Source organism: Parasteatoda tepidariorum, chromosome 8 (assembly GCF_043381705.1).
Source record: "Parasteatoda tepidariorum isolate YZ-2023 chromosome 8, CAS_Ptep_4.0, whole genome shotgun sequence".
Classification (NCBI taxonomy): Eukaryota; Metazoa; Arthropoda; class Arachnida; order Araneae; family Theridiidae; genus Parasteatoda; species Parasteatoda tepidariorum.
Window position 1 is genome coordinate 54,946,611 of NC_092211.1, and position 15,397 is coordinate 54,962,007.

Below are 15,397 nucleotides of genomic sequence, written 5' to 3' on the forward strand. Positions count from 1 at the left end.
TTACAATTGTTAATTGTACATTGTTCCGACTAAACACCTAAGATAAACTTTTCAAATCTTTCCTTTGAAATTATTAAAACTCCAGACTACATTTTTGCTATACAAGCAATGAAATTTCCCTTTCGTAGAAGATGTGTTGGTTATAACATTTTGTAGGAAATAAAATTTCATAAGACGAAGGTTTTATTTTCAGATTTTATAATACAGAGTATCACTTCTATATAAATCTAATATATATAATTCTCTTACGTGGCTCCCAAATTTTGGCTGCATTTCTTTTCCGCCGGTAGCAACGCTTGCTTTGTTTTGTTAACGTTACTATTTCTCTTACACGGCGAATCGACCAATGATTGCCGCTAAAAATGTCACATGCCAAATCTACTGAGGTGGCTCAACATATGGCGCTTTTAAAAACGGAAACTGAAGTAACCACAGAGCATCAGCTGCGGCCATCTCATACTATTAAGCTAGGCAGAAGTGAGTAGTCATTGTCGATAGATCTCCTCTATTTTAGTATTTTGTCGAAAGCGATTTTTTTCACGAATTTATATATTACAAATTTATTCGACGATTTTTGATTAATATCACGAATTATACTATAGCGCATTTCTATTAGGTTTAACGAATTACATGTCATTTATTCGAATTCAAATTTATTTTAATGACTTAGTATTTACTAAAAAGATGTAATTTTTTAAAAAAAAAAAAGTTTTTATACGGATTTGAATGATTGTTTTGAATTCTTAGAGTTTTGTGCATTTGCAATGTACCTAAGTTAGTAGCGAGCGAAGCGAGCTTGGTTTGCGAAGCAAACCATATAAGATTGCGTAGAAATTTTCGGGGGTTGGCGAGCGTTAGCGAGTAGGGGGGCAGCTCACTAGTTAATAATAATATTCGATTTTTAGTTCGAGAATATTAACAGTAAAACCTTCAAGAGGGAGAGCAACCAAATTTTCAACAAAAAATAATTACGTTTCAAGCTCTTAAAAAATAGTTTTGAAAATTTTTTTCTAAAAAAAAAAATCTAATATTTTTCCCTCTCCATGTTGAAAGCTTATTATTTGAATGCATAAAATTATCAAAGTAGAAAGACACTTACAAAGATTTTATATAATTATTTGAAAATAATAAGTTTCTGATAAGTTTCTGACAACTCAATTCCTGATTTTATTAGACACCATAAAACATTTTATGCACAGTTCCATATATATTCAATACCGAGTTCATCATTATATTTTTTAAATTAATAACAATTTTATTCAATTGTATAAAAAATTAATTTAATTTCGAAATTGCAATTAGTTAAAATTTAAATAAAAATTTATAAATATACACTCAACAAAAACATTTACAAGATGATTATTTGTAATTTTGTTCAGTATTTCTTTAATGAAATATTTAAAAAATGTATTCTATAAATCTGAAATATAAAAATTGAATAAGCATTGCAGCTAGAAAAAATTGTACTGCTAATGCTTCCGTAAGCGGAATATATTTTAAACTGTATAGGTTCAATCATAGCAATGGAAAAGGCACAAGCGCAGTTCAGAGATGAATGCAAATTTTTGCGCTATATAACGAGAAACACATAAATGCTTAATCGAAATCTTTATTTTTTGTTACGTAAACATATACAGACTTATGTGCTCAATTTCAAGAACAACTTATAAGCCTACCAAGGGCAAGAGCAGATAACAGAAAGGAAAGGAGAACAGCACAAAGATGCATCAACGGTAACGATAGGCTTGGACCCCGCTACTTCCATGTTTTATGTTCGGCCTAAGGCATGACAATACCACTGGGCTACAGAGACTGAAGGAGAACCGATATATTTTTAAGATTAAGATGTGAGAAAAACTTATTCTATATGAATCCTTGATTTAATCTAATATCACTTCCTATATCGACTTATATTACAATTTAAGCAAAATGCAAACAGGACTATTACGATGCCACTAAAAAAAAAGGGGGGGAGGTAATATATTAGGCATGAGAGCCAGTAATTAATTTGTATCAAAAGCCTTGGGTGTGCGTTTCAAAACCATTAAAAATCCTCAATGCTGACTAGTGAATAGCTTTAAAGTACTCGAAAAAGTTGTGCAAACTTCATAGCTTTAGGTCCCGCAGTGGACTGATCGTTAAGACACGGTTCCCAGCAGATCACCGAAGTCAAGCATCACTGGGCTGCGGGCAGTGTACGGGTAGGTGACCACTTGGATTAGTCTGCGCAGGGACTGTGGGTGTGCGGTATTGGTCCTCATTAAACTGTTCGACCGTAAAGTGCTCGACTTCTCGTGCAGGTCGTCAGGCTACCAAAGTAGGGGTGCCATCCCCTCTGCAGAGGATCAAAATTGCGATAGCATGTCATCGGATCATCCTCAGGGATGTTACCCAGACCGTCGCCAATAGCCCATTGTGCAGCTCTAATGCGACGGAAATGAGCTGCAACAGCAGCATCATAGCTTTGGACCTCGGCTCACGAACCGGTGACAGTTAGCTCCGTCTCTTTTAGTTTCCGGTTCATATAAGTTTTTCTTTTCAATTTAATATTTCGTTCATAATTTTTGCACACATATGAAAATTTATACGAGAGTGATCTTAATTTCAATAAAATAAATTTAATGTAATGGTTAATTCGATTTTTTGAATATTCGATTCGATGGATCTAAAAGACAATACCAATGTTAAAATAAATAAGTAAATGAAAACAAAAATTGTTCGTTATTGCGGTTTGCATACATACTTAGTCAATTTAACGAAATTTTCTCTTTATCTCTCGCAAAATTTTATTTGTCATAGAATTACAATGAAGTCATGTTGCATAAAATGGCGTTGTTGCTTATTTAGAATATTTTAAAAGTTTTTTTTAGTACTTAATCAGGAAAATTTAAAGTTTCACGAAGTGACTTTAAACTGTTAGAGACATGGGACGCCTTTTTCTTAAAAAGGACACTCTCCAAATGAAATAAGGTATGTTGGAGACGAACTATTACATTTTTTAAACAGTATTTTAAGTGTTTAGTTCTAAGTTTTAAATATGCAACTTCATATGTTATTGTTTATGAAGCCGCAAAATCAAATTTGTATATGTCTGTTTCCAAAAGGGTAAACATGGAAAACACTATTCCATTTTCCCCCCTGCAGTTTCAAATTGCTTATAGTGTTTAAAATAAAATTAAGGATTTGCTCAAACGTTTTTTATAAGTTATTTGAAACATTAAGTTCTATGCAAGTCCCAATGTATGCGAATATTCGAATTACTATCGCATTTTTTAGGAAAAGCTATTTTTTTTGCACCTTACCACGTCTCATCGTTCATCAGTGTCTTAGAAACTACATATCCGATTTCTATATTTTTTTCCCTCTTCAATAAAGTGTTAGTTTTTGACATCTCTGATTTTGAATATCTTATAAACTTCAACATTTTAATTTCACATAACCTTTCGTAGCTTTTAAAAAAGTAAAAGTGTGATATGAATAATTGTTTTCGCTACATTTGAGGATTGAATTAGTAATAAGTTAGCATAAGTTAATCGCATATATGAAGGGAAAAAATTGTGGTTGTAGGTTCAAATTTGTGATTTTTGTGCATGTTTCACATTACTTCATTTGTTTCTATAACTCTTCCACATAAGCCTGAATGTTTAAAATTCCTGTAAACATATAATTTACTCTATAAATTAAGAAAAGGTGCAAAAAAAAAATATATTTTGAAAAAGTTTATGGTAGTAGCTGGAACTTTTTGGGAGTGTTTTTAAGGTTGATGTCTTTTAAGTGCCCATGTCAAGGACCAGTTATTGACAATCACAATAAATCTTTTCTTTAAAATAAGAAAATGATTTTGACGTATATGAAGTTCTAACAAAAGAAATGAATTTTCCCCCCTCCTCGATGGACTTTGTCATAAGCAAAAAACAAGTAACAATATGAACTATAATCAAATGCAAGTTATTTCGCATTGTGAATTCAAACTGAATATTTCAAAATACATCGATTTGTTATCACGTGAAATTAAAACAAGATAACCAACTTAAAAGCGTAATAAAAATAGTGCGTGGAGTCCCTCCGCGCGGAAGAAGTTAAACTTCGCAACCTGCGACGTTAATTGTAGAAGAATCAGCAGTCGTAGAAGGATCACTAGTTCTATTCAACGACTCTTTCTCCTGCTCCGCTCCCTTCCATGTTCTGTAATCACGGTAATATTGTGCACTTTTCCCACGTGGACCTCTTGAATCAGTGCTTGTGGTTGCTTCATCGTCTCGCCCTGGAAAATGTTTTAATAATGTATGTGAATGCGTCATAATGTAATTTCAGAAGAGAAACAATCAAGTGATATTCACAAGCGACGTACCTTGACATAACCTTAAATCCGTCGCATTGTCCGTGGGATTGTTTTCACTCATTTTTTACAATTGTTATCCACTAAATTTGAAAATAAAAAATACTACCCTATTAAATTATATGTGAATCAAAACAAACTAAAAAAATATTTACAGAAAAAACAATACTTTTATGACTTTTATTATTTTTATGCTAGTGAGAACCAAAACAATATGGAGATGAATGAGGGAAAACTGGATCCTACCACGTGATTTCCCGGCCAATAAAAATATAGCGTTAAACGTTTAACGCAACCTTGTTGGAAGTCGCATAAGAAGTATAACTTCAAAAAAAACCAAACCAAATGCAAGATATTTCGCATTGTGAATTCAAACTGAATATTTCAAAATCCATCGATTTGTTATCACGCGAAATTAAAACAAGATAACCAACTTAAAAGTGTAATAAAAAAATCATGTTTAAAGTGGATGAAAAAAAGAAACGAGACAATTGGGTATACTATAGCCTACGTCACAGGTTGTGTTATTCCTACTAAATTTAACCCATGAACGGCATTTTCTGCGAGCCTAACTTCAAGCCACAAATAAACAAACGAAGTGTTTGATCGTTTAAATAGCAGCTCGCCAGATTGCTCGCCAGATTTTATTGCATTATAAGGAAAAGTAATTGATATTCGATTTTTGATTAATAATTGATTTATGTGGATAGTGGCATAGAATTTAGCATTGCGTCATGGTAAATGTTATTCCTACTAAGTGGAAGTAGTTATGTTTGTTTTTATATTATACCCAATTATTTAGCTTTTGCCACGTGTAAAATAAATAAAAATAAATAAAATTTTAGGTGGCGACAGGAATTCATTTGTGAAATAAATACATCGACTTCCTCTCGTGTCTGCCTAATAAAGTGCTCAATGACTTCGACCATGATGATGACGTAAGTTTTGTTTTATTTACTTATTTTTTCAAAACTTTTTATTTGAAGACCAAAAGTGTTAACGATGTAAATTTAAAAAAAAACAAATAATGTAAAAAACTCTTTCTTACCTTAAAGTATCTCTGTTAATTTAAATTGGTGGGTGTGAAAATGCAATCTAATGGTATGTAACAGTAAAGAATTCCCGCAACAGCCCGTTGTGGGCCAGGGGGGGGGAGTGATAGAGGTTAAGGCTCCGCAATTTCGTGACCAACGGCAAGCTTATGGTTTCGTGACTAACGGCATGCAACACCGTGCACCGGCCGCCTTTACTTCCCTGACAAGCCAATATCCATTAATCTGAGCCTGGTTGGGCTTCAAGCCACCACCGTAATTTATAATGTAACACTTTCCTTATAAAACCTTCAAAGTAATTCAATTTCGAGTGCGGCAGTTTATAATCGCAAATTTTGTAAGTCTATGATAGATGGAACAACAACGAACATTGTAACAATAGTTCACGATTTTTCAACATTTTTCTTTTTGGCTATTGCCTTGTTCTGCACTTTTAGTCATAGAAGGAAAAAACGAAATTTCAAATTCTCCTGCATTTATTTTTCAGCAAAAATAGATAGTTTATTTAGTGCCCTTAAGATTGTTCGACTTTTACAACTGGGTCGTGTAGTGAGAAAATTGAAAAACTATCTAGAAAATGGAGAGTTTACTACTTTGTTTCTACAATGTTAATTTCTCACTCGCTCGCTTGCACATATTGTTCACTTGTACATAGGACGTAGTAGATGCTGAAAACGGTTTTGTACATAGTTAGCTTTTTCAAGTTTGATAAAAAAAAAAATCTCTTTTTTAGTCCACTAGCTTCTTCAAGATCGAAATTATAAATCAGCTGATAAGGTAAACTGACTTTTCGTGACTGGATGATGTCATGCTTAAAAGTGCTTATTTAAATTTTTTTTTAGCGTCAATTTATTCACTCTATTCTTGCGTCTGTAAATTTAGGCAAGAAAGTGGACGAAATTTGATTGGCGATAAATTCCGCTCTTATAAAGGAAAAATACACATCTCGAAAATTCCTATTAAAATAAAGTTAATCTTAGATTAGAAATCATGGTTGAAAACCTTGGATAGGGTACAAATTAGTAGCTTGATTAGCCTTTAGGGTAAAATAAACTCCATTAAAGTTTCAGTTTATTTACTTTTAAACTAACAATAACTTTTCAGCTGATGTGTATTCGTGGTGCAACGATTAGGCTGCTGCGTTTTACCAAAGCGGTCCAGGTGTCAAATCTCAGCTAGGACAATTGAAATTTACCTAATTTTCTTTCCTAAAAAGGTAGATATTTATTAAGTTTTATTTCAATTTATAAATTATTTTTTAATTTCATTTACTTTTTAAAAAAAAATAAATTTTATTGAAAAATTAATAGGTATTTATTTTTTTTATTTAATACATATGGATTAGTTTAAGAAATTACAATATTTTAATTTAAATTTTAAGTTACAAGTCTTTTTTTTTAATAATCAATAATTCCTGNACCATCAAGATGATGGTATCATCAGATCAATGGTCACCCCATGTTAGGAATTGGAGCTGGTTCAACATGATAAAAACAAACATGGTTTTGTTGGATGGCTCAACAAAAGTAATCCCTAATGAACCATCATAATTTAATGGTTTTCAACTTAATATCCCATCAAAAATCATTTTATTTTTTGATTTTACTATCAAGACTGACCATCTCGTGAAAAAAAATTGTTGATCGCAAACATTAAGTTAAAGTTTAAAATTGGGCATAAATCATTTTTTTTAATGTTTTTAAAAATTAAATTTGAAAATACTAAGTTTAAAAATAATACATTTAAATTGAATAGTTATAATTTATAAATTGAATAAAAAATATTAAGTAGTTATCAATCTATTTAGAAAAGAAAATTAGACGTAACACTCAATCGTCCCTTCTGGGATTTTAATTCCTGACCTCTCGGACAGAATGCAGACAGCCTAACTGTTACACTACTGTTGGATAAAGTTTTTTTAAAAAAATAAATAAATAAATAAAAAAAAACTGAAAATTTAATGGGCATATTTCATCCCAGATCTGCCGGCAGATTTGTGTCTTATCCAAGGTTTTCAAAAACTCTCTTTAATTTAAGCTTAACTTTGTTGTAATAGGAATTTTCGAGATACTTACTGCGTATTTTAGCATTTCGAGGAGTGCGTAATTAGATGCGTATTTTTGTATGCGTATTTTAGAGTATTTTCTTTTAGCGATAGATGCATATTTTCGAGATGCATCGTTAGCGGTAAGGAAATAATCTAAATTTTTATTGTCATCTGGCCTGTAGCTCTAACTGAAATTTGTGCATTCCAGTGAGTCGAAAAACGGTTGAAATTTTGATTGTAAGATTTGATCTCCTCTCGAAAGCGAGTGACAGTTTTAAAGCAGTTAAAGATAAATTAAAATTTAGTTTGATAATTGTTTACATTTCTTGTGTCATCATGTTTTTTAGAAACATGAGAAACATTGTTTAGGTATAGATAAAGAAAGTTTTGATTCGATTTAAAATTGGAGATATTTTACTTGCGAGTTGAAGATTTCAATTGGAAACATCAAGTGGTACTTTAAAAAATAAATAAATAAAAAACCTGCATATTCTTTTTTTATTATTGAATAAATAAATATTTTTATATTTGTCAATAAAATAAAAGGTGTTCCATGTAGGTCTCCTTTACATGTATAGTATTTTGAATTCTTAGAGCAAAAATGAAGACAAAAAATTGCACACATCGGAGGTTGTCACATAAAACTTAAGCGATGGAGGGAAAAAAAAAACGCTATCGAAGATTGACAAGTTACAGTTAAAGAAGATGGCTATACGAAAAGCAAAGCTTGTTTCATTGATAGAGGAAACAGAAAGAATTTTAACAACGAATGATCGAAACGCCATCAAATTTCAACCTACAATCAAACTGGATTTGATGTTCTGTACAACCGCTTTCCTCGCTTTTGATTCTTTAAAATTCGATTACGTTTTTTTTCCTTCCTCGTTTAAATATTGTCTTTCGACCTTCAAGATTGTATACTTTTTTTTACCTTCATTTTTGAAAGGGATTCTAGAAGTAGATGTTATGGGCGGTCTTTACGGAGCACTCTGCGTAATGTGTAATTTTTGCTTGGCTACGTTTTTATTATATCTTGTAATAATGTTTCCCAGTATATAAAATTACAACTCACTTTGACAGAGAGTTGGCATTAGCTTTTATCAGCCAGTAATACTGAATTAAACAATTCACAGACAAACCATGATGCGTTTTATTTTTTTTTAACTGAAGTTAACAAGAACTATAAATACAAAACGTTAAAAATATGTAGATTTATATATTGCTTTTATTTATTATTATTATTTCATTCAAGAAAAATACACTTTTCAATAGGATTCATATTGCTTCCAGGCTTACAGTTAAATATGTTTCCAAATGTTTTTGAGTTTCTCACCATTCCATTTAACCTTCAAAAAATAAATACAAAAGCAATAAATTAGTGACATAAGTAAAAAGACGAAATGTTAAATAGGCAAATAAAAGGATAAATTAAATAAAAAATAATTATAAATATAAAATGAGAGAAAAATTTCAATTTAGAAATACGCTCCTGTTTATAACAAGTTATTTTTCCCCCAGAGAGAAGGGATGTTTCCCAGACCGTCGCCAATAGCCCTTTGTGCAGCTCTAGTGCGACGTAAATTAACAACAACAACAAACCCCAGAGAGAACAACAATCAAATTAACATATTGACTTTTTTAATATTTATAAAGATTATAGAAGCATACTTTTAGTGGTTTTGTTCTCTCTGTCACCTTGCCGGTATATAGGAAAGCCCCCTATGATCGCACTGTAAAATATTACTGTAAATTATATAGAAGAAAAAAAATTGTTTGAAGATAGATTTTTTCTGTTGTTAATTGTTACCCGCGTGCTGCAAAAAATCCCCCCTTTTTTTAACAGGATTGCTCCATATATTTCACGGTTTAAAGCTGTTTTCGACATAAGTTTTTCTTTGTTTTTCACCTTAATCATAAACGGATTAAAACGGTCAATTCAAATCGAAGTTTTTGTCATACAGTTTTCCTAACCGTAAGATACCGTAGATATTCCTTACCGTCGGAAAGCCCCCTATGTTTACACTGTAAAATATTACTGTACTCAGTACTGAAAGAAAAAGAAACAAAAAAAAAAATTGTTTGAAGATAGATTTTTTCTGTTGTTAATTGTTACCCGCGTGCCGCAAAAAATCCCCCCCCCCTTTTTTTTTAACAGGATCGCTCCATATATTTCACGGTTTAAAGCTGTTTTCGACATAAGTTTTTCTTTGTTTTTCACCTTAATCATAAACGGATTAAAACGGTCAATTCAAATCGAAGTTTTTATCATACAGTTTTCCTTACCGCATGATAACTCTATATTTTTTTTCCACCCAGCACCAATATGGTGCCCATGATAAAATGGTTATAAAGTGCTACAATGCTTCTTTAAAAAAAAAAAAAAAAATAGAATGATGAAATATTTCTTAAATTTGGACGAAATTCGCTTCCTCGAAGAAATTACAAAAATTATTTCGTCACTTCTTCTAGAAGTTCGACGAAATTTTTGCTCGGAGCAAATAGCAGGAAAGAGTTTCGTCAAAAACGAAAAAAGTTTCGTGAAGTTTATGAGCCTCCAGTTTCTACACTGTGCTTTGAGACAAATGTGTTTAACGTTTTTAATTATCGCAATATTATACTGAGCATATTACATACTCAAACAATTTCGTTAAATTCGAATGAATTAGAACTATTTCGCAACATTTTCATGTTTGAAATACAATTAATTATACGCAGAAATAACAGAGTAATAAACAAAATAATTGTTTACATTTCTTGTGACATGTTTTTTAGATACAGCCAGTATGGAATAGATAAAGAAAGTTTTGATTCGATTTAAAATTAGCGATATTTTACTTGCGAGTCGAAGATTTCAAGCGGAAACATCAAGTGGTACTTTAAAAAATAAATAAATAAAAAACCTACATATTCTTTTTTATTATTGAATAAATAAATATTTTTATATTTGATTCATACCTTATGTATGTAGGAGCATGATTATCATTTCGATATTTCTCTTCCTCTAATTGACGGCTTCTTGATTCGCATAAGAGCTATAAGATTAAAGAAAAGAAAACTGGAAAAAGCAAGTTAAATTTAGAGCAATTTTAGCTCATTCTCACAGTAAAAAATGAGAAGGGGTGAATTATAATGAAAAACAAATACAAATTTAGGTGTTTAAAATGGTTTATTTAAGATACTCTTGTAAAGATTTTAGCAACAAAATTTGTTCAAAATGTCAGTAAATAAGATAATGATATCAGAAAGTTTAGGATAGAGTGACTTTTGGTCTGAGGAACCAATTAAAATCGAAATTCTTCTCCATTGGTACAAATGTAAATCTATACAAAACCTTAATCAGGCCAATTATTCTATATGGTAGCGAGACCTGGGCAATTAATAAAGCAGAGGAAAATAGACTACTCATTTTTGAAGGAAAGATCCTTCGGTCAATTTTTGGAGCAGTTAAGGAAAATAATATTTTAAGAAGTTTATATAATAATGAGATATACAATAAATATAGATAACGTAATATTTGGAGGGTTATTAAGGCCTACAGGATCAGATGGCTGGGGTGCGTTTTTCGGCGTGAAGATTTGGACCCAGTTAAAGAAACTTACTTTTTCGAAAATTGGGGGAACTAGAAGAAGAGGGAGACCAGCTACAAGATGGTTGGACAGTGTTGAGAATGACTTAAAATTGCTGGGAATAAACAGGTGGAAAAATCTAGCTCAAAGTCACCCTGCCTGGAGGCAGCTATTTGAGAAAGCTTAGGCCTGCACTGGGCTGTAGTGCTGACGACGACGAAGAAGAAGAAGAATAAAGTGACTAGTTTTGACAATAAGTGAATTTTTCAAACTTAACCTTTTGGCTAAACAAACAACACATCAAAAGTGAGTATAACAAATATAACATAATATAACAGATATAACAGATATAACAGATATTCATAAACAAATCATAGTGAAAAGTAGCAGTTAAGATGCAATATATGTCAAGATTAAAAAAAAAATAATCAATGTCCTGCTGATAAATCTCAAGAAAGTAGTGTGTTCAATAATTACACTTAAGATAATGCATATTTCTTTCTTCTTTTCCATGTTTCCATGGTGCAGGTACACTCATTTTTACCAAGAAAATAAAAGAAAAAAATAATTTGTGTTCAAAAAGGAAATTTTTGATTGTTTTTTTTAATGATGGATTAACATGAACAAGATGATTATCATCATGAGCATCCATTAAAATCCATATCCCTCCTTGATGACACCATCAAGATGATGGTATCATCAGATCAATGGTCACTCCATGTTAGGAATTGGAGCTGGTTCAACATGATAAAAACAAACATGGTTTTGTTGGATGGCTCAACAAAAGTAATCCCTAATGAACCATCATAATTTAATGGTTTTCAACTTAATATCCCATCAAAAATAATTTTATTTTTTGATTTTACTATCAAGACTGACCATCTCGTGAAAAAAAATTGTTGATCGCAAACATTAAGTTAAAGTTAAAAATTGGGACAATTTCATCCAAGCAACAATAAGTTGAAATAAAATAATTTATGTCTGAAGCACAATCTGATCATAGTTAAAGTATTCGAGGAGCTTAAAGCGAGGTGCCTGTAACGAGAAAACTGTAGCACTAAACTCGAACAAATTTTCTGTAGAATCATTGCAAGTTACAAAATTAACAATTTGACTATAGGAATTCGAATTTTTAAAAGAAAATTTATTTCTTGTTTAACGTGATTAGAGGCTAAAACGCCGCTACAAGTCTATTTTTTGAGCAAAATAGACGCAGCAAGCAACAAGCACTTATGTAAAAACACGCTGATGCATTTTAAAATTGGCATCTCATTTGCAATTGCATCTTGCAACTTATATTTTATAAAACATTTTAGCAATTTCTTCCTTGCAGAATCTTGTTATAATACTGATTTTCAAGTAAAGGCGGAATTATTTGTATTTTGCCTTTCTTAAATTAAGTGTTGGTATGCTATTTGCTTGTAAGCGATGAATATTTTCAATGATGTAGGATGAACATCAAGACAAACTTGCTTTTGTGCAAAAATCTGAATATACTGCAAAGGAACTGCGAAGGAAAAACATGATTGCTGATAATCTTTTTTAAAGTGTGAGTAGCGGGAGCTCAGGAGATAGAGCGTTCTTCTCCCAATGAGGTGAACATTGTTCTAATGCCAGAGGTGACTGGCCGATACTGATTGTGCGTCCGGCTCACACCGACCACAGTGGTTGACGGATCCTGGGTTTCCTTGCTGTCAGACTCGCTATGAAAGGTTTTCGTGGTTTTCCTCTACATGTAACACAAATGCGGTTTAGTTTCCAATGCAATACCAATCGAGATTTATCATTCGAGCCGAAAGCAACATCTATTGATGATTGGTCGTTCAGATCAAAATTACGATCTGTGAATTAAAAGGAATGGAGCTTGAATAGGTCGTCCCTGTTAAACGGGGTGCGACGTGTGTGTGTGGCTGAAGTCGTATTCACGGCCATTCATAGATGGCGCCACTGAAAATAAGAAACGTACCCTCTGCCTAGAAAATCTGCTTGGATTCCCATAGCAGGCTTTCTGATATTGTCAAGTAGCATTAGTAACAACAACAACAACTATGCAATCAACAAAAAAAGATGTTCGGGCATATAAAAATTTCATTTCGTAATGTATTAGTATTCTTCTTCTTATTATTATTATCATTATAACATAGCCGACAAGGCATGCAGAAAAAAAAAGGATTTTTCGAACAGATTTTTCAGAGCAGAAAGGATTTTTCGATATAGAGTAGTACTGATAATGAGCGAACACATTTTTGTTAGTAATGAAAACGAAATTTCGATGGAGTTTTGATAGTTATTTGCATAAAGTAATAACAATAACGAATGAGTAAAACGTTGAGGCCTATTTGAATAATTTTGAATAGAAATAAGTAACTATATTACGATGAATAGAGGCTGGGTTGATGATCTAAAAAATCCCTAGTAATGCCCTAAAAATAGAAGAAGAAAAATGCCCTGAAAATCATCTAGAAATGCTAGTAAAATGAAAAAAATCCCTTGTTTCATAAGATTTTAATCCAAAATACCATTTCTTTCCTGAAATTTCATATAACTTACAAATGTATTATAAAATTTATATTAAGAGAAAGTGAAATGTAATTTTCATTACATTTCAAAATTAATGTTAAATTAAAAAATAATTACAGGATAAAGAAGAAAGAAAAACTGTTTTAATGTATGTGAACTGTCTAAACAAACTCAGAAATAAATTTACCCAAATGATAAGATTTAAATGTTTAGGATTAGCCTTTTTTTCTGTAACAGCTGAAAATCAATCAGAGCTCAAGTTATTTCGACTAGATGGGTCTACAAAAATTCAGTTGTCGAAAAAAAAAAACCCTAAAGTTTAAAAAAAAGCTAAGAAAAAAATGTTCCAAAAATTAAACAAAATGCCATAAAACTAAGCTAATGTACAGTAAAAAAATTGCCCCAAAACTAAAAGAAATGTCACAAAATTAAACAAATGCCCCAAAAACAAATTAAATGCTCTAGAAACTTTAAAAAAAAATGCTTTAAACTAGCAAGTATTCAAAAATGCTTAGCCCCTTAACGATCGGTTAATTTTCAAGAAANATTACATTTCAAAATTAATGTTAAATTAAAAAATAATTACAGGATAAAGAAGAGAGAAAAACTGTTTTAATGTATTTAAACTGTCTAACCAAACTCAGAAATAAATTTACCCCAATGATAAGATTTAGATGTTTAGGATTAGCCTTTTTTTCTGTAACAGCTGAAAATCAACCAGAGCTCAAGTTATTTCGACTAGATGGGTCTACAGAAATTCAGCTGTCGAAAAAAAAAAAAAAAACCCTAAAATTTAAAAAAAAGCTGAGAAAAAAATGTTCCAAAAATTAATCAAAATGCCATAAAACTAAGCTAATGTACAGTAAAAAAATTGCCCCAAAACTAAAAGAAATGTCACAAAATTAAACAAATGCCCCAAAAACAAATTAAATGCTCTAGAAGCTTAAAAAAAAAAATGCTTTAAACTAGCAAGTATTCAAAAATGCTTAGCCCCTTAACGATCTGTTAATTTTCAAGAAAACGATCATAAAAGTGCCTATTTTGCCAAATATACATATTTGATTAGTGCTGACATCTAGTTTAAAATAAACGAACTATCTATAATTACCTTAAAAATATTCTGGTACTGCCATCTGGTGAGTAAAATGAGAAATAAAACGTTTTCCGGGCAAAAGAAATGAATTTGTTTTATTCTTATTGGCACGTTGCTACTGAACACTCCAGCCCGGAAATTTCACGGGAGCGAGAAATAGAGGGCGAAACCTCACCCGTAATTTTCACAGGAGCGAGAAGGAAGGGGTTAAAAGGAAAATAAACTGTAAGTATTATCAAAACCCGGTCTATAAAGAAAAGTATTTAAATGCATCATTTCTGAAAAATTCTGAATGAGTAGAACTAAAAATTTGTTAATTTCCAATGCTTTCAGAAACGTCTATTTCTTTAGAGCATAAAAAGATGTAGTTATTAAAAAAAAGAAAGTTAACCGAATATTATAGTAAATAAATTAACTTTTTGAATTCTGAAATAGATTTCTAAAGTTTATTACTACCTGAGCCATTGATATAAATACTAATTGTTGCATTGAATATGGCAAAGCTGGTAAACTCTTCTTCAAGATAGTATCATTTTCAGAAATGAGTTCTTCAAGCATCTAAAAATAATGTGCGCAAATAAAAACACAAAAGCAATTAATATTTAATGTATAGTGCGTAAAAAAAAAAAAAAAAACAAAAAANTCCTGAATGACTTTTGGTCTAATGATTGCGTTTTTGGTTTCAATCATTATGGTTCTAGGGGATGGCCTCAACTATGATAATTAATTAGTGCAGACGATATTTAAAAAAGTTGTATAATTAAAATTCGATTTCTCAGG

The 15,397-nt window shown here is 31.3% G+C and overlaps 1 protein-coding gene across 1 annotated transcript; it reads right to left on the minus strand.

The window, feature by feature from the left end:
• Positions 1-8,564: 8,564 nt before the first annotated feature.
• LOC122269354 (neprilysin-3-like) lies at positions 8,565-15,187 on the minus strand. Its single transcript, XM_071184025.1, has 3 exons — positions 15,074-15,187; positions 10,394-10,470; positions 8,565-8,784 (listed from the first exon to the last, which is right to left on the minus strand). Exons 1-3 carry the CDS (start codon positions 15,173-15,175, stop codon positions 8,682-8,684), a joined length of 282 nt encoding a protein of 93 aa, XP_071040126.1. The 5' UTR covers positions 15,176-15,187; the 3' UTR covers positions 8,565-8,681.
• Between the last annotated feature and the right edge of the window lie 210 nt (positions 15,188-15,397).